Genomic DNA, 20245 nt, shown 5'->3' with positions numbered 1-20245 from the left:
TAGCCTTGATATAATGGCGAAGGCGCATAGCCTGAGTCCCGGTTCAACCGTAGTTGAACTTTCTGGTGAAGGCGCGTAGCCTGTCTTGGTTCAACCGTAGTTGAACGTTTTGACGAAGGCGCATAGCCCTGATATAATGGCGAAGGCGCATAGCCTGAGTCCCGGTTCAACCGTAGTTGAACTTTCTGGTGAAGGCGCGTAGCCTGTCTTGGTTCAATCGTAGTTGAACTTTTTTGTGAAGGCGCATAGCCTGAGTTCCAGTTCGACCGTAGTTGAACTTGTTGGTGAAGGCGCATAGCCTGTCTTGGTTCAACCGTAGTTGAACTTTTTGGTGAAGGCGCATAGCCTGTCTTGGTACAACCGTAGTTGAACTTTTTGGTGAAGGCGCATAGCCTGTCTTGGTTCAACCGTAGTTGAACTTTTTGGTGAAGGCGCATAGCCTGAGTAGCAGTTCGACCGTAGTTGAACTTGTTGGTGAAGGCGCATAGCCTGAGTTCCAGTTCGACCGTAGTTGAACTTGTTGGCGAAGGCGCATAGCCTTGATTTAATGGCGAAGGCGCGCATAGCCTTGATTTAATGACGAAGGCGCTTAGCCTGAGTCTTGGTTCAACCGTAGTTGAACTTTTTGACGAAGGCGCATAGCCTTGATTTAATGACGAAGGCGCTTAGCCTGAGTCTTGGTTCAACCGTAGTTGAACTTGCTGGCGAAGGCGCATAGCCTTGATTTAATGACGAAGGCGCTTAGCCTGAGTCTTGGTTCAACCGTAGTTGAACTTGCTGGCGAAGGCGCATAGCCTTGATTTAATGACGAAGGCGCTTAGCCTGAATCTTGGTTCAACCGTAGTTGAACTTACTGGCGAAGGCGCATAGCCTGAATCTTGGTTCAACCGTAGTTGAACTTACTGGCGAAGGCACATAGCCTGAATCCCAGTTCAATTGTTGTTGAATTTTGTCGATCTTGATGGCGAAGGCTCATGGCCTGAGTCCCAGTTCAACTGTTGTTTAACTTTTGTCGATCTTTGATGACGAAGGCTCATGGCCTGAGTCCCAGTTCAACTGTTGTTGAACTTTGTCGATCTTTGATGACGAAGGCTCATGGCCTGAGTCCCAGTTCAACTGTTGTTGAACTTTGTCGATCTTGATGACGAAGGCTCATGGCCTGAGTCCCATATTGTGGGTATTGAGTGCTGAAGCTCGGTTTGGATTTGAGACCTTGAGCGGCTCATCCGTTGTCTTCCCAACCAGGGTTTATAGGCTGTCTTGAGGCGACTCTCGCTCGAGATATCTCCGTGCCGGTTTCTGGCCGGAGCTCGTATCAGGGATGTGGGAGATGCCTTACAGAGACCTTCCCTTAGGGGGGGGGGGGGCTTCCTCTTTTTGTTTGCACTATCTGAGATCGGAGAGAGAGAGAGGACTTAGATCTTGGTTTGAGATCTTCGAGTTCCATCGGCCTGATATGCCGCTTTGGCTTGTTTATGCGGGGTTGTTCCTCCTTTTCCGGCGTTTCTTTCCTTTTGGTCCATGGAAGAACTACGCGATTTTGCTATGAAATCCTCACAGACGGCGCCAAATTGTTTGCTCAAAAGTTATCATGTGCTTTATGAGTGCAAAACAATACAAATAAGTTACGGAAAAATCATAGCAAATCGTAATAATTCATTGGACCAAGCGAAGAACATAAAAATAAGTACTCAAGGTTAGGAGAAGAAATCTTAACAGCTTTTATTGATAAGATTGGTTTGGTCTGCCTCTCCATGAAGAGGTTCAGAGCCTTACAATGGTGTTTTCTCTTCCCATAAGATGGGTATATTTTTCTCTTCTCTCTCTCTTCTCAATAGTGGTGAAGAAGCAGCCCCTTTCTAGGGCTTCCACTCTTAATATTTATAGATGTGAGCTTTGTGAGCTGGCAATAAAAGACCGTGGCCACGCTGAGGTTCCGTCCCCATGGGGGAATGACTGAGCCGGGGCCTCGTAGATTAAATCGGACAAGAGTCGAATCCTGTTATGAATAAGTGGCCATACCCCTTATTAATTATGAATTAGCTTAAGACGAGATTAACTCCGTTAGTTACCGTGAGATCGGATTCTGACCCATACAAAAACCATAGAGAAAACAAAGACCCCTTTCACCTTTAGAACCATATAGAACTAATAAAAGCATGTAAAGCATTGTAAATGACTCCAAGAAATGTTTCAGCAAAATTCAATTAATTCTTTTGAACTATATAATATACACTTTACAGTTTTAAGATCAAGAAGCTAAACTGTATTCACTAAAATGTCTCCGGTTCGACATAACTACATTATTACCTAATCTTACCCCCTAAAGAATGAAAACATCAGAAAATAAAACTTTACTGGTTATGCCTAATTTTAGCACTTGTCCCTGCCTTACCAAGTAGTCGCGGACAGCAGACCTATCAGTCACCAGAAACTACAATGTAAAGCCTAAGGGACGCCAATGATATTTTTATCTACAACACATAACATGGATATGAAATCTAAAAACAAAACCAACAGCAGCTGTGAATTGCACATTCATGCAGCAGACTTTTCGCCTTCAAGTGGAGATTCCTCTTGTGTCATCCAACTCTTCTCAGCCGAACAAGGCCGGCCAAGTTTCTGCCAACAAAATGTTATCAGTCATAAACATCAACCTTAATGCAACACATACATATGAAATTTATGTTTAACTTAAAAAGTGCAGGTTTTCTAGTCAATACGGCAAAACTCTTAATTGACAACCAGGTCTGCCTGAGGTGTTATAGAAAGAAAATTCCAAGTCATTGTGCAAGAAACAATCTTACATTTCCCTTTCACCAAAAGTATAAAAAATTAGTGTGTTAATTTTGGCTACTTTTTGCTTTATTATTTTGCTTAAATAAATTAAGCTCTGCACGTTAAACTGTTCTACCGAACTGCTTCTTTGAAGGAACCTTAGTATGGAGGAGGATTGGGGGTACGGCAGATAGGAAGAGCGACCCACACCGTACTTCTAAAGATAGATAAAAAAGAATGCAATGACCATCCCTCCATCTCTGGAAGTATGGACAAACAATCTAATGGAAGGGATACATTCTTGCAAAATTGTCAAAACCGCAATCCTTTAAACCAAACCCGGAATAAAAATTATCCTTCTTGTGCAGCCCCCTCCCTAGTTCTCTATCTTCCTCAGTTCCTTTCCTCATCCAATCCTATCTCATTTTGTCACGATCTCACAGCTCCAAGGATTTATATACTTTCCCAAATCCTTTGATGTTCTCGGGAAGAGCTGATCTTAAACGAGTATTTTACGGTCATACTGAAGGCCGGGCGGAATTACAACCTCGCAGCCCCCCACCCCCCCAAAAAAAAAAAAAAAAACAAAAAAAAACAAAAAAAAGGTGACAAGGAAATATTAAGCACGAACCTAGACAATCATTAAATAACGGTTTAACCCACAACCCTTTTTTTAACCAAACTTGGCATCGATCTAAATGAAAGGAATATCAGTCGCAGAATCATGGGATATAATACTATAATATAGAAGAAACATAGTTATTCTAACCTAAATGGAAGGCTGCTGATGGGATTTATCATGTCATGGCTGTAAACTGAAGGGAAAAGGGATATTAAAACAAAGTAAAGACATGGAAGAGAAACTAAACAAAGAAATAATGATCCTGCTGCAGCTTGAGGAAGCAGGAGATAAGAGCGCTACAAAAGGTTATATCCTAAGTAAGTCAAGAAAGTTAAGCATTTCAGAGATCCAATTTATTTATCAAGTCACAGAAATAAGTTTGGCAGTAAGGTGATCATATAACCCCATAAAAAGAGAACAATATGTATAGATCTGCCTTACCATATTCAATGAATAATCACTTTGTTGCTCTAACTCGCGCAACACCTCCACTTTCAACCCAAACCATTCGTCAATCCAGGCAAAGCAATTACGATGACTTTCCAGGAACAGAGCCCTTTCACCCTAAGAATAAAGATGCCAAAGGAAAATCAGAAAGAGGAAAAAGAGCAATATCATATTTAATTCCCAGTGAGTTCATGGTGATATAGATTATAAGCACTGGAGCTTGAACATCGTCTTTAAAAGTTTTGGAAAAAAACCCAGTTATTTACAGAACAGATTCACTAGAACAATTAATTGTTCTTCGCACTTGTTCAATTGAGTGATCACTTATACAAGAGCTGGGCCAACAACTTAAGTGTTCTTCACTAAACAACCATCAAATGCACTAGAATTAATTAGAGTTTGGAAACTAAGCACACTGCTCCTAGATGTCAACACATTCTTTAACCTCAATCTACCTCAGCAATACAAAACTCAGTACTTAGACATCAATGACATCAGGTTTGTAGACTGTAGAGGAAACAAGCTTTGGCAATGTCAATAGATAAGATTAGAGAAACCACTTGCTATTGCAGTCAGGTGTTTCAGAGAACATAGGTATCCTCCTTTAACTGATATATGCCATGACATGACTTTACGTGTCACCGGCTCATTAGATCAGTCAATATTAGTGGGATGTGTCGCATATTTTATGAATATTTTAGTATTCAAGACTTCAAGTTATGGAAGATGTATTGATGCCCTCGAATCATTTTCAAGCAGAACGTATAAAGCAACGATTCCATAACTCAAAAATTTAATGAAGCATCCAAAATTTATACCGCTAGCAAAGCTTGTTCCAATCTGCTCCCAAAGCCCCAGTATGGAGCATCTATAATCACCAGTTTGTAAGCTGTCATAATGGGACTGCAATGGTCCTGCCAATACCAAGAAACAGTAGAATTAATAGGAGTTGTCAAAGAGAGGAAGTCGCACTCAATATAGTATTTTTTTTGCAACTGAAGCCGGTACATGTTAATCCATAGCAACATATAAGAGGCGTAAAAAGTGTAGCACAGACTATACAGTAGGCACCAGCTTCACAATAAGGCATCTAATCTTAGAAGGACCAAAAGGCCGTAAAGGAAAGAGAATTAGCAGAAATTTCAGAACATCCTTGTTAATATTCGTGCTGGTATCATGTATCTTATGAAGCAAAAAACAACAGTCATGCAAGCTAGCTGTATATGACTGAAAACTTCAAGCTGGATGACATAATCAAATAGAGAAGAACAGAAATGAAGTATAACTTTCTTGATTTCTCCCAAAAACAAACTCTTACACCAACAAAAATTGTTGAAGGTGTTTTACTCTAGTTATGATCATTGTGGTTGGTACTTATCTATGTAATCCTACTTACCTTCAGGGGTCACTTCGTTTGTGGAAACGAAGGAAACGAATAGCAGCTCTGCCACCTGTCCAGCTTTTGGTTAGTAATGGGAAGAAGGATTAGAGGGGCCAGTTATCCATGTGCTAGTATGTGTGGTCGCGGGGTGGGGTGTGGTGTGTGTGTGTGGTGGGGGGGGGGTTGTTTGTGTACCAAATCAAAATCATTCCAAATTCCCCCTCGCAGCTAACCCTCACACACTGCCCAGCCCAGGCCATTCAGTCATAAGTCTTCATTAGATTATCAACTTATTGTAGTCTATTCTTTCGTTTTTTGATATAAGACTAATCTCAATTTGGAAAGAAAACTTCATCCCAAAATTTAATCCCCTTTAATCCGACAAAAAAGAAACAAGACACAAGTTACCTAACCTCATCCCTCGGTAAAACTCAGTATTACACCACTTACAAACTAAACGACGCTTGAGATAAAGGGAAAAAGATGCTCATCTAAGTTCATATAAATAATCTCTGCAATCAGATTCTCTAGAGCTTACAGTAATCATTCCTTCAATGATTTCCTCACAATTTCTTCGACTGAACTCTAATAGTCCCACAAGGATACCTTACTCCATTTTAAAAAAAAAGCAATGTTGTGTTTGTCCCACCGATACAAGTATTAGATGATGTTGTCATGGAAAGAAACCACCTAATGTTTTCCCTCTCCTAGGATTCAAACCTCTGGTCTCTCCCGGTCTACATTCCAGCTTCTTGACTAGGCTACACCTTTGGATGCCACAATGACCTCTTAATCTTATAAGGACCAAAGTGAAACAACTTCATGATCAAAATCTAATTTAGGTGTTGTGAGAGTCTTCTATTATCAATTCGTTTAACTATAAAAATATAGCATTTGTGTGTCGGTTACAAAAAGCGAAACTAAACGGTTCGCATTTATATTTATTACAGGAGGTATAACTGGTCTTTTAGCTAATAACTGTTCTGAATTCAAGTTGATCCAATTACAGTCTTCCTCAATTAAAGAGGATCAACCAATACCTTAATTACAAAGAAACTGTTGGCGCTGGACCCCGTACCAAAGTGTTTCCCTTTTCCTTTGCCAGGCAACAAATCTAAAGCAATTAAATAAGTGAATGCTAGAATCAGAGTTCTAAACATAGTTGTTCATGCCGTTGGACCGGTTACAGTTTTTAAGGTGGAATTCGTATTTTCTGAACTATTAGTCTTAGACTCCACAAATAAACAAATAAAAGTATGAAAGCCAAAGGAGTTAGCATAAGAAATCCAAGGCCTGTAATCCGTTTCCAAGCCAACTGAAAAACCTTCTAAAAGGAGGGGACAAAGGTTTATCATGCACTTCTACTGTAAAAAAGGGATACACAAACCTGCCAGCCTTCCAAGAGTGGGCCACGGCCGCTTCTTGCTGATCGGAAATTAGATAAATCAACATCGTTCCGTCCCACTATGTAACTCCAATAATCAGTAGCAGTTGAAGCAATATCAATAACTTCGACCTGCCTAGCTGCCAGTTGTTCCTTGCTCAGGCCATGCACCTATTACATTATTATCTCAAGTCAATGCCAATTTCCAAGACACCCACAGGAATGATAACACAACTCTCATGGTATTACAATTCTCACGGTAGCTCTGCAATCAAGTACATTGAACTTACATTTTCAGAACAGCCATTGTCAGCTTTGTGTATTGTGTCAATGCTCATAAAGAATCTCGAAAAATATGGGGACTGCATAAAGAAATCAATCAACAATTTTAATACTCCAAATTGTATCAGAGAGTTCCACAATGTATAGGGAGTTAAGGACTGCAGATGTCACAACAGTAGTTACCTTAACAACTGCATTGAATGGTGATACATTTCCGACAGAAACCAGTAAATAGGTTAGTACAAGAGCACACTGAAGAATTTGGATCTAACAATGAAAAGAAAATCAAGTGCAAGTAAGAACATGAACCTGATCTACATTTAGGGTATGCATTCCAAGCTTCCTCTTGCATCACAAGGGCATCAGCTGGTGCAAATGTAGTCAACCAAGATGGTGCTTTGCTGCAATGACGAGGCGAATCGAGTCTCAGACTATAAGTTCCAATTTTTTTTTTATTTTTTTAAAAAAAAAGGTACTCAAAAAGCAGTCTTTATATGGCACCACAGGAACTTCTACAGCTACAGACTAGCGATTACCTAAATAACAGTTGATTCAATTTACAATTATCCTCACACGACTACTAGTTAACTGGTTTCTTAAGCCGGATCAATTGTGTGCAAGGTACTTAACTCCTTTGACTCATAAATAATCATCATAAAGCTAATTACTTGTATTGATTAATGGCACACTGCTTATTCAATCAACTGGAGACAAAATAGAGCAGCTTTCAAATAACAACAACAACAACAACAAACCCACTTTTTTCCCACAAGTGGGGTCTGGGGAGGGTAAGATGTACGCAGCCTTACCCCTACCCTGGAAGGACAGACGGGTAGGGATAGAGAGATTGTGTCCGATAGACCAACTTTCAAATAAAATTCATTAAATAAGTTATGAACTCAAGTTACCTCTGCAAGTGGTAAACTTTTGAAGTGTATTGGCCCTCTCCAAATTCATCATCACTAAATGGTTTGTTTTGTAAAACCTCTACCCCTTCATCACCTGTAGTGCTCTGTTGTTGCATTTTCATGACCATGTACATTTGAGCTATCTGATACTGCAATGCAAATACTAAATTAATTATCCATCAAACACTCAAATAAGCATTTAGTTTATTTCTCAAAGTTTTTCACTTTAGTATACCTCTTCCAATGATAAGGGCATCACAATTCGACTTCAGAAAATCCCCAGTAAAAAAAGAAGTTATTGGTCAAGGAAACACCAATAAAATGGAAAATCACAAAACAGCTAAATTTTAACACTTCATTCCAAACACATAACTGCTTATTCCTAAAATCAGCTCCAACACTTAAAAAAGTGATTTTCAGCCTAAAAAACTAGTCCCTCTGTTCCAGTTTATGTGAACCTATTTTTTTTTTTGGTCTGTTCAAAAAATAATGACCCCATTCTAAATTTGGTAACAGTTTAGCTTAAACTTACAATTCTACCCTTAATGAGAAGCTTTTATAACCACACAAATGGCCCCTTTTTGACTTGTTTAGGACCACAAATTCCAAAAGTCTTTATTTTTTCTTAAACTCCGTGTCCAGTCAAACAGATTCACATAAATTGGACGGATGGAGTACTACTTTTATTCGGCTAAACCCCCGTTTGGCTTAGCTGATTTAGAGTAGCTGATAAACATAGGTGCTGAAAAGCACTTTTAAGTGCTGAAACTGATTTAAAAAATAAACAGTTACGTGTTTGGATAAAAGTGCTGAAATTAATAATAAGCAGCTAAAAAATTGGATATACAAAGAGTTTTGTTTTAAAAAGAAGTATTTTAGGGATAGAATAGTAAATATTTTGGTCAAACCTAAAGTGCTTATAAGCTGAAATTTGATAAGTTGGGGGAGACCAACTTATGGCTTTTGGCTTATTTTTGGCTTATAAGCACTTAACTTATAAGCACTTTTAATTTTACCAAACGTCGTAGATAAGCCAAAAATTGCTTATAAGCCAGTTTGACCAGCTTATAAGCTTAGCCAAACACCCTCCTAGTCCACCATCTCATTTTGTATCTAGTGGTGTTCCCAAATTCAAATGTAAAGATTAAATAGTTTCCAAAAATATAAATATATACCAGTCTTTTTGACATGTATAACAAAGAAAGAGCACCAAACAAATTGGAACCAACAGAGTACAAAAATACTGTCCAATACCCTTTGGACTAAAAGAACAATTCTTGAAGAATTAACTAAAAAAAGCACTAAACTGAGGCTCATAATAAGCAAAGCATAATTTTAAACATACAAATACAATAAAAATGCTAAAATTTCATCACTAAAGGATACAATTCTTTTATCTGAACCATTGCCGCAGAGTCAAGGATTGAAAAAAAAAAAATCTCCTTTGACCCAAACAAAGTGATTAAAACTTCAAGAAACTTGAAGAAGCTGAATCAATGGTTATAATTTGGGCCAAAACAAGTCAGCAGGCAGTGGACGGGGGAAGAGAAAGAAATTAGGATGAATTTTTATATCAACCCACAACTCCTATAGAAGCAAAAATGAAGAGAGTAAACGAAAAAGAGAATAATAATTTGGAGAAGATGGTGGTGTTGTAAGCAGACGCGTAGAAGAATGTTCAAGAAAGGGAAAGTGCTGAGCAGACACGTTTGACTTGAGGCTGGCGGTCGTTTAAAACGACGTGTCGTGTGCTGCTTTGATACTTTTGCAACAAAATAGCCAAATGGACAATGGCCGTCCTTTGATTTTCCCAATGAGATTTCATTTTGGTTATGATAGTGATTATTATTTGTATTACTGGATTACTAGTGAATTTGCAGTAAATACAGAAAAAATAAAAAATTTACAAATAAATATATACTGTGGGACAATTCACAGAAAATAATTAAAAAGCAAATGTTAAAAAATAAAAAGTGAAAAGACATCCCAAAAATAAAACCAAGTTAAAGCGTCACATACCTTTTTGTAGAATTTAAATAACAAAGTTCTTGAGGTAAAGTCCTCTCTTGGGAAAGACATGTCAACAGTTAATTTAAAGAGAAAACATATATTGTTACATGAGTCCCCTATCCTTTCCTTCCTATATAAAGGTCTTTCATTTCATTATAATACATTTTAAATAATATTGATTTGTGATTATATTTATATATAAATATTATTCATAATTAAAGACTTATGATCTCTATACTATTTAATTATTATACATATATTAAAATTTGAAATTGTGATTATTAATCATATATAATTTTGATAATGGTATTTATTATGATTATATTTAGCGACTTTTGGAAAATTTCACTAAATGAGGTGAAGTAAAATGAAAAGAGAAGATAAAAACTCTTTTTTTCTAACTACTCTATTGTTAGAATTATACAACTGAATAAATGTTCATTCTTTTTAAGTAGTGTGTTTATATTTAGGAGTTACAGACATATGCACAAAATTAGAAGAAAAAAGAGCTCAAAGTGTTCTAATAATCCAACTAATGATGAAGAAAATAGCTAATAATAAATTTTAATTATAACGGTTTGTATGCAATCTATTATAATTGCACATATAATTGTTGAGTTAATTGTGGTTTCAAAATGAATATTGTATTAACGTTATGACGTTTGGCTAAAAATTCATATTTTTGTATGTAATTTGTCTTACATTATGCCTCGATCTTGTTAACTTTATTGTGAATATCTATGACTCGAGCTTAATAATGGTGCTTATATGTGTAAGAGTCAATTTGAAGTAATTTGGAGAAATTGCGAGAAAATTGAAGCCAAAACGGAAGAATTTGGAGGGAGTATGACTTTGGCGTTTAATTTGGAGCCTAGCCCCTTCAAAACTCCAAGGGCTGCAGAGCACCAAAGTAAAAAATTTGGGCGCCTAGCTTGGTGCTAAGCACCTCCCACGGCGCCATTGGCAGCACAGTACAAAGTTTGGCACCCAGCTTGGCGCCAGGCGCCTCCCATGGCGCCTTAGTGGGAATTTTATCCTAATTCGGTTGGGACTTGGTGTTTCGGCCCACGCTCCCAACATGTATCAAATGGGGTTCTAAACCTACTCTTTTGGTGGTTGGACATTATTTGGAGGCTAGAACATCACGTGGAATAACTTTTGGAGGAGAAAAATCATAGAGTTCTTCATTCCTTTATCTTTTCTTTGTAATTTATTTATACAAAATACTTGGATATTTTTACTACGAACATGAGTGGCTAAGCACTCTTTTTCTAGTATTGTAATTGTCATGAATATAAACTACATAATTTTTAATTCGAATTATGATCTTGTGGTTGTTTCTTTAATTCTAATTTTAACTTGTGAATTGTTATAGCCACCGATTCACCCAACTATCTTTGCTATACTTGGGAAAGTCATGTTTAGATTAGAGTAAAACTAAAGAGAGCTTATTTCTGAACGCGTAGCTCGGGAAAAATTTCGCGGTTAGGATAGAAATATACCAGTCTTCCTTAGTTGAATGTCATACTGTATTCGTTCATGATAGATCAATACCGTAGAAGTATATGATTGATATATTGCAGAAATACAGATAGTACGGTGGGAACATGCTATTTCAATAAACGATTCAGTCAACTAGCAATCATAGATACTTCAGATTAATAGGTGTAATTATGAACTCAATAGGATTAATAAACCGACCACAAACCTCGAATTTCCATCTCCTTTGATTAAAATTCAACCACAATAGCTTGCTTCTTATTAATTTAGTTGTTTACTTGTTTAAATATCACAATAGTAGTCTTAGTAGAAAATACCATCACTTTGATTATCTAGAATAGTTAATTAATTTTAGTTAGCTTAGTTAATAATTATTTTGAGTCTACGTGGGTTCGATATCGAACTTTCAAGTCACTTTATTACTTGACGGCCACGTATACTTGTATGTACTTGTGGAACCAATAAATTTTTGGCGCCGTTGCTGGGGACTTAGCAATTGATTGTTTAATTGAGTTAATTTTATAAGTTTTCTGTTCAAGTTTTGATTTGTTTGATTTACCTGATCTGTCTCAGGTACTTGTGTGAATGTTAGGGAAGAAGGATGAGGTAAATATAAACTTGAACCCTTTGAGAATGAACATTAGAGACTCTTCTACAAAAATTAAAAATAATAAAAGCAACAAAAGAAGTTGAAGCAGCAACAAGAGCGGCAAGAAATCGAAAATCAACAAGTAATTGTGGAACTTTCACAATATGTAAGGATGATAGACAATCATGAACTACCGGTGATTGCAGCTGCAATGCCTAGCCTTAGAAATATGACACAAGCCATTGTCAAGCGACCACCACCGGCCATTTTGAGCTTGTATATGGTCAAAATCATATGCCTTCGACCAATAGGCTCGAGGGATCGTCTTATGACCGAATTCAGGCAAGATCGAGTTCGAGCTCGATGGACCAGACTTGAGCTCGAAGATAGGATGCAATGCCCGAGGATTGAAGTACGATGAATACCGAAGCCGAGGATGCTCGACCCCGAAATAATGCCGTTATGGATTTCTAACAGAATGAGCGAGACTCCTGCCACGTCCCCAGAATCATGGCGCAAATCCTGGAATAGAATTGTACGATTCCGTACTAGGCGGTTAGACAGCTGTCCCAATAAGATTCCTTACTGTAAATGGAAATGTACCTTATTTAGGGTTCCCCTATTATATAAAGGGGACCCCAATCATTTGTAAAGATCATCCAATCATTGACAACGAATATACTATCTTATTTTTCTGGCTCTTTGTTCATCAAACTTGTCTTTTCTCTTTACTATTCTTACTTTATTGTTCTTGGTTCATCTTGAGGTCACTAAGCTCGAGGCCGATATTGTTTGGTAACACTGGTTTGATTCATTCGTTTCTTTCATATATGATATTGTCAATAAATAGAAGTACGTCTTGTTCATTAACATCTCGGAAATATTCCGCCATAGTTAGGGCAGTCAAACCAACTCTCATACGAGCTCCCGGCGGTTCATTCATCTGACCGTAAACTAGGGCCACTTTTGATTCTGCAATATTTTCTTCATTAATCACTCCATATTCTTTCATTTCCATGTAAATATCATTTCCTACCCGAGTACGTTCACCCACTCCGCCAAATACGGATACGCCCCCGTGAGCTTTAGCAATATTGTTAATCAATTCTATAATAAGTACTGTTCTACCCACTCCAGCTCCCCCGAATAGTCCGATTTTTCCTCCACGGCGATAAGGGGCTAAAAGATCTACTACTTTAATTCCCGTTTCAAAAATATATACTTTATATTTCTTGATTATTAATTAGTATTGAACTAAATCACACACCTTTAAAACCACAAATCAAATTTAATTATTACTCGTATTTTCGAGGTAAACAGTTTGTCGCCCACCGTGGGGCTAAAGATAATAGTGATTATTTCATTACTGATTCTCATTACACACGTAATTTTTACACTTTTTCTTGTCAAGATTTTCTGATTCTTAGGATTAAACATGTCAAACTCGCAAAATACACCTGTTCATACCAATGAAGGTCTTGGATTTCATGGGGATAACAACAATGTAGGGGTCGGTGTACCACCGATAAACTTAGGGGAAATGCCAAATGTGGAACCAGTTGACGTTAGTTGGCATATTGCTTTAAATACAGATCTAGGCACAGACCCCGTAGGGAGTGTACGCAGGGAAGCCCGATCTGGGGGCCAAAGAACACCAGGTATAGGAGATGGGGGAGTCAGCCTCCAAGTGATATTCGAGATGCTGCAAGCTCAGCAGATCGCCATCGCTCAACTTCAGAGTCAGAATAAAACCCCGAGCATAGCTGAATCAGAACACTCGACGTGCTGAACCGGCGCCAGAGAGGTCAAGTGAAAATGGCTCGGGGACTGACCCCACTATTATGAAAATGCTCGAAGAGCTCACCAGGAGGATCGAGTCCGGGGAAAAGAAGATTGAAGACAACGACAAAAAGGTGAAAACTTATAACTCCCGTGTTGACCAGATACCGGGGGCACCTCTAGTCTTGAAGGGTTTAGATGCCTCAGAGTTCATACAAAAACCATTCCCTCAAAGCGCGGCTCCGATGCCCATTCCTAAAAAGTTTTGCATGCCCGATATACCCAAATATAACGGGACTACCGACCCTAATGAGCATATTACCTCGTATACTTGTGGGATTAAAGGAAACGACCTGAATGATGATGAGATCGAGTCCGTGTTGTTGAAAACATTTGGGGAAACTTTGTCGAAAGGAGACATGATTTGGTATCATAACTTGCCTCCTAACTTTATTAATTCGTTTGCTATGCTAGCAGACGCCTTCGTGAAAGCACACGCCGGGGCCATAAAGGTGGCAACGAGGAAATCAGATGTATTCAAGATAAAACAAAAGAATGACGAGATGTTGAGGGAGTTCATGTCCATGTTTCAGATGGAGCGAATGGAATTACCACCGGTCTCAAATGACTGGGCAGTACAAGCTTTTATGCAAGGTTTGAATGAAAGGAGTTCGATTGCGTCCGGATAATTAAAGCAGAATCTGATCGAGTATCCAGTTGTGACGTGGTCGGATGTACATAACCATTACCAATCGAAGATTAGGGTCGAGGACGACCAGTTGGGAGCCCCCTCGGGTTCAGTTCATCCTAACAGGTCGGCAACTAAGCCCCCAAGGGATACAGACAGGGAATCGAGGTATCAGCCGTATGTCGATCGAGAAATAATGGTTCGAGCCAAAATGCCCCTCGGAATGATTGGAGAAACGATCGAGGTCAAAACTCTCGGGGACTCATGAGTAAGAGCGGGTTCGATAAACACGCCGACCCCTCGGAGGCACCTCGATTGTCACAGTATAATTTCAGTATAGACGCATCAGGGATTATGTCAGCTACTGGAAGAATCAAAGATACCAGGTGGCCCAGGCCTATACAAACCGATTCTTCTCAGAGGAATCCAAACTTGATATGTAAGTATCATGGCACACACGGCCATAGGACCGAAGATTGCAGGCAGCTAAGGGAGGAGGTGGGTCGGTTGTTCAACAGGGTCACCTTCGAGAATTTCTCAGTGATCGGGCTAAAAGCCACTTCAGGGAAAGTGATACAAGAAAAAATGAGCAAGAAGAACCACAACATGTAATCCATATGATCGTTGGTGGTGTCGACGTCCCACAAAGACCCATATTCAAGCGCACCAAGGTGTCGATCACCAGAGAAAAGCGGACTCGGAGCTATGTGCCCGAGGATGTCCTTTCATTCTATGACGAGGAAGCAGAAGGCATATCTCATCCGCACAATGACGCCCTGGTAATTTCTGTCCTTTTAAATAAAATTCAAGTTAAACGTGTTCTAGTGGATCCAGGTAGCTCAGCAAACATAATCAGATCGAGGGTCGTAGAACAGCTCGGCCTACAGGATCAGATTGTACCTACATCTCGGGTCCTAAATGGCTTTAACATGGCAAGAGAAACAATAAAAGAGGAGATAATCCTGCTAGTCAACGTAGCCGGGACCATACAAGAAACAAAATTCTATGTCATCGAAGGCTACATGAGGTATAATGCACTCCTCGGGAGACCATGGATACACAACATGAGGGCGGTACCTTCAACTCTTCATCAGATGATGAAGTTCCCAATGGAGGATGGCGTAAAAACGGTCTATGGAGAGCAACATGTTGCAAAGGAAATGTTTGCAGTCGATGAAGTGACGCCAATACCAGAGCCTTCGACCTCGGAGAAATCGAGCATCAAAGGTAAGCAGGCGGCTAAGTAGCAATCACCGGCCCCAGCCTCGACGGAATCGGAGCAACAGGTAATCGAAGACGAAAAAGAGGATTTCCTTACTCCTCGAACCTTCGTCGTTTCGAAGAGTCCGATGCTACCAAGTCAACTGTCAAGGAACTGGAGCAGGTCATACTGATCAAATATATGCCCGAGAGAAAGGTATACCTAGGAATGGGATTAACCCCCGAACTCAGGAAAAAACTCATTCAATTTCTTATTGATAATATGGATTGCTTTGCTTGGTCCCACTTAGATATGATAGGGATTCCACCGGAAATAACAACACATCGGTTAAGCCTCAACCCTAGGTTCAAACCGATAAAGCAAAAAGGAGGCCCCAGTCCGAGGTGAAACATGCATTCATAAAGGGCGAGGTAACCAAACTCCTTAAAATAGGGTCTATTCGGGAGGTAAAATACCCCGAATGGTTAGCCAACGTAGTTGTAGTTCTTAAATAAGGAAATAAACTTAGAATGTGCGTAGATTACAAGGATTTAAACAAAGCATGTCCGAAAGATTCTTTCCCACTGCCCAACATCGATCGTATGATCGATGCCACGGCCGGCCACGAGATCATAACTTTTCTCGACGCCTACTCCAGGTACAATCAAATTCAGATGGACCCGGAGGACCAGGAAAAGACTTCATTTATCACTAAATTTGGAACTTATTGTTACAATGTAATGCCCTTCGGGCTAAAAAATACAGGAGTTACATACCAACGCCTAGTTAACAAAATTTTCGAAGAACAGATAGGTAAAACAATGGAAGTTTACATTGATGATATGTTGGTTAAGTCCCTGCGCGCAGAGGACCATTTAACTCATTTGCAGGAAACATTCAAAATTTTGAGAAAGTACAACATAAAGCTTAACCCGGAGAAGTGCGCCTTCGGAGTCGGCTCGGGTAAGTTCCTCGGTTTCATGGTCTCGAATCGGGGTATCGAAATTAATCCCGACAAGATCAAGGCCATCGAGGATATCACGATGGTGGATAGTGTGAAGGACGTGCAAAGGCTGACTGGACGAATAACTGCTTTGGGTCGATTCATTTTGAGGTCATCTGATCGAAGTCACCGGTTCTTTTCCTTGCTTAAAAAGAAGAATGATTTCGCATGGACCCCGGAATGCCAGTAAGCCTTGGAAGAATTGAAGTGATACTTATCGAGCCCGCCTTTGCTTCACACCCCGAAGGTAGATGAAAAACTTTACCTATACATGGCAGCATCCGAGATAGCGGTAGTGGGGTACTAGTTCGAGAAGAGCAAGGTACGCAATTTCCTGTTTATTATGTAAGCCGAACTCTAGGAGATGCTGAAACTAGATATCCTCACTTAGAAACATTAGCACTTGCATTGATAAGCGCATCTAGGAAGCTAAAGACATATTTTCAATGTCATCCCATATGTGTATTAACCACTTACCCCCTTCGAAATGTTCTGCATAAGCCCGAGCTATCGGGCCGGCTGGCCAAATGGGCCATCGAACTTAGCGGGTACGATATCGAATATCAACCCCGAACGACCATTAAGTCTCAAATCCTAGCTGACTTCGTGGCCGATTTTACGCCGACCCTCGTAACCGAAGTAGAGAAAGAACTCTTGCTAAGGTCGGGTACATCATCGGGGGTATGGACCCTTTTCACGGACGGTTCCTCGAATGTGAAAGGGTCTGGTCTTGGCATTGTCTTAAAGCCACCTACGGCGGCACTATTAGGCAATCTATAAAAACTTCTAGGTTGACTAATAATGAGGCCGAGTATGAGGCCATGATTGCAGGTCTCAAGTTAGCTAAGATCTTGGGAGCAGAAGTCATTGAAGCCAAGCGCAATTCATTGTTGGTGGTAAACCAAGTAAACAAGAGTTTTGAGGTTCGAGAGGACAAGATGCAACGATACTTGGATAAGCTACAGGTAACTTTGCACGGCTTCAAGGAGTGAACTCTGGATCATGTGCCTCGAGAACAAAATAGCGAGGCTGATTCACTTGCTAATCTGGGATCCTCGGTTGAAGAAGATGATATCGTCCCGGGGGCTGTCACCCAGTTATCGAGGTCTGTGGTTGAAGAGGGTCACGCCGAGATAAATTCAACAAGTTTGACTTGGGACTGGAGGAATAAATATATCGATTATCTGAGGAATGGAAAACTCCCATCACCACAAAGAATCGAGGGCCCTACGAACCAAGGCTGCTAGGTTTGCATTAGACGAAGATGGAACACTGTACAGGAGAACGTTCGATGGGCCATTGGCGGTATGTTTAGGGCCAGGGGACACCGATTATGTTCTATGAGAAATCCACGAAGGTACTTGTGGTAATCACTCCGGCGCCGAGTCTTTGGTTCCCAAAATTATTAGAGCAGGGTATTACTGGGACAACATGGAAAAAGATACTCAGGAGTTTGTCAAAAAATGTGATGAGTGCCAGCAGTTTGCACCGATGATCCATCAGTTCGGGGAACAACTCCACTCGGTCCTATCCCCGTGGCCTTTCATGAAATGGGGAATGGACATTGTCGGTCCTCTACCAACGGCCCCAGGTAAAGCTAAATTTATTTTGTTTATGACTGATTATTTTTCTAAATGGGTCGAAGCACAAGCCTTCGAGAAGGTTAGAGAAAAAGAAGTTATTGACTTCATCTGGGACCACATCATATGCTAGTTCGGGATACCTACCGAGATTGTATGTGACAATGGAAAACAATTCATCGACAACAAGGTAATGGAGTTCCTCGAAGCACATAAAATAAAGAGGATCTTATCAACACCATACCACCCAACTGGAAATGGACAGGCCGAGCCAACAAACAAAACTATTATTCAGAACCTGAAGAAAAGGTTGGACGATGCAAAGGGAAAATGGAGAGAAGTTCTACCTGAGGTCCTATAGGCATATCGAACAACATCAAAGTCTAGCACGGGGGCTACTCCATTCTCTTTAGTATATGGCTCCGAGGCCCTTATCCCTGTTGAGGTCGGGGAACCCAGCGCCAAGTTTCGACATGCATCGGAGGAATCAAATCACGAGGCTATGAACACTAGCCTCGAGCTATTAGATGAAAAACGAGAAGCAACACTTTTTCGGATGGCCGTGTAGAAGCAAAGAATCGAGAGATACTACAATAGAAAGACCAACCTTCGACACTTTGGAATCGGGGACTTAGCTCTACGGAAAGTCACCCTTAATACTCGAGACTCGAATGAAGGGAAACTGGGCCCGAATTAGGAAGGATCGTACCGAGTCATCGGAGTTGTCTGTAAAGGATCTTACAAACTTAGGACAATGGAAGATGAACACCTGCCGAACAATTGGAACGTATCATTACTCAAATGATACTATTGCTAAGGTATGAATGTATCTTTATTGTCCATTTGAATTAGAAACTAACTCATTGCAGGTGTTCGATCGAAGCTATACCTTTTTACTCGAAGATCTTAGATTTTAAAGCATGCGGTGCACTCTTTTTCCCTTAGATCGGATTTTGTCCCAAATGGGTTTTACCGGTGAGGTTTTTAATGAGGCAACAACTATATGCTACCTAAGAAGAACTCAACAGTATCCAAGGCTTCTTTTCAATCAACCCCGAATATTGGGGGGCATCACCCTCGGAGGTCATATTTTCGAGGAAAATACTTCACGCCTAAGAGGCCTCGATAGGAGAACTTTGTAATGGGCCAAACGGTTAGATGAACCGTGTCCATATAGAATAGTCGATCCCCGACGGCAAAACATGTAAGCATGTATCAAGTATTCAAAGAAGCATTCCTTCTATATCAAAACACTTTGTGTCTCAAAGATGTCTACTATTATACGATCTCTACACTTACAATTCTACAAGAAACGGCCCAAAGGCCAGAACGCAAATACACCCTGAATACTCGGGGACTGTCATCGACAATTAACACATCCGAGTCATCAAAACTCAAACTTATAAGACCTCAAAGAGGCATCCCCTCGATATAAAGGCCAAGGACATCATACTCGGGGACTAACCTTTCGAACAAGTTCAAAAGGTTATCGGGAAACAAGTTCAAGAGACATACCCAAAGGCTATGGCCATATTAAAGGCTACGGCCATATTAAAGACTACGGTCATATAAAAAGGTTACGGCCAAAATAATCCGCCGTAAAATTAAAAGGCCTTCAAACACTTAGAAAAACCCGGTTAAATCAGGCTACCCTCGGCAAAAGCAAAAGATAAAGGGCTTCGATAAAATCAGCCCTCGAATAATTTAATGGCTTCGATAATGTCAGCCTTCGAAATAACCTCAAGAGGTATTCGATTATGTTTACATAAACAAATTACTAATAAGGTTCCGATGCGTCGAACCTTCGAGAAACCCAATGGGTACAAAAAACACATGCTAAGGCATAGATGAATTTTCACTAAGTCTTTTAGCCGAAAAGAGAGAAAAATTATAGCCGCTTTAGAGGCCAAATTGGTCCAAATTAAAGATCCTAAGGGCCAATATAAAAGAGCCTAAGGGCCGATATAAAAGAGCCCAAGGGCCAAAACATATGGGGTTCGAGACCTTGCTCTCACTCAACTCGGACTCAAGAATTCCATTATCTCGAGTTCGCGCCAAATCAAATTAAGCATAGCTCGAGACTAACAAAAACA

General features: G+C 40.0%; 1 protein-coding gene across 1 annotated transcript; it reads right to left on the bottom strand.

Annotated features, from left to right (window-relative positions):
* Nucleotides 1–2176: 2176 nt before the first annotated feature.
* On the bottom strand, nt 2177–9564 carry LOC109241322 (phosphatidylinositol transfer protein 1-like). Its single transcript, XM_019408053.1, has 10 exons — nt 9189–9564; nt 8038–8068; nt 7803–7951; nt 7204–7295; nt 7078–7085; nt 6903–6974; nt 6616–6783; nt 4666–4761; nt 3842–3964; nt 2177–2622 (listed from the first exon to the last, which is right to left on the bottom strand). The coding sequence occupies exons 1-10, from the start codon at nt 9206–9208 to the stop codon at nt 2539–2541; spliced, it is 843 nt and encodes a 280-aa protein (XP_019263598.1). The 5' UTR covers nt 9209–9564; the 3' UTR covers nt 2177–2538.
* Nucleotides 9565–20245: the final 10681 nt, after the last annotated feature.

This window comes from Nicotiana attenuata, unplaced genomic scaffold, assembly GCF_001879085.1.
Source record: "Nicotiana attenuata strain UT unplaced genomic scaffold, NIATTr2, whole genome shotgun sequence".
NCBI lineage: Eukaryota > Viridiplantae > Streptophyta > Magnoliopsida > Solanales > Solanaceae > Nicotiana > Nicotiana attenuata.
Note: the sequence above shows the minus strand (reverse complement) of the source record. Positions and strands in the feature narration are given on the sequence as shown.

Bases quoted from the DNA above. Each gene is read 5' to 3' on its own strand.
- LOC109241322 (XM_019408053.1), bottom strand. From the start codon at position 9,208: ATGGTTCAGATAAAAGAATT. The intron at 6,784-6,902 runs GTAAGTTCAATG...ATAATGTAATAG, and splicing joins ACAATGGCTGTTCTGAAAAT to GTGCATGGCCTGAGCAAGGA. The intron at 4,762-6,615 runs GTTTGTGTATCC...TGGTATTGGCAG, and splicing joins CACTCTTGGAAGGCTGGCAG to GACCATTGCAGTCCCATTAT.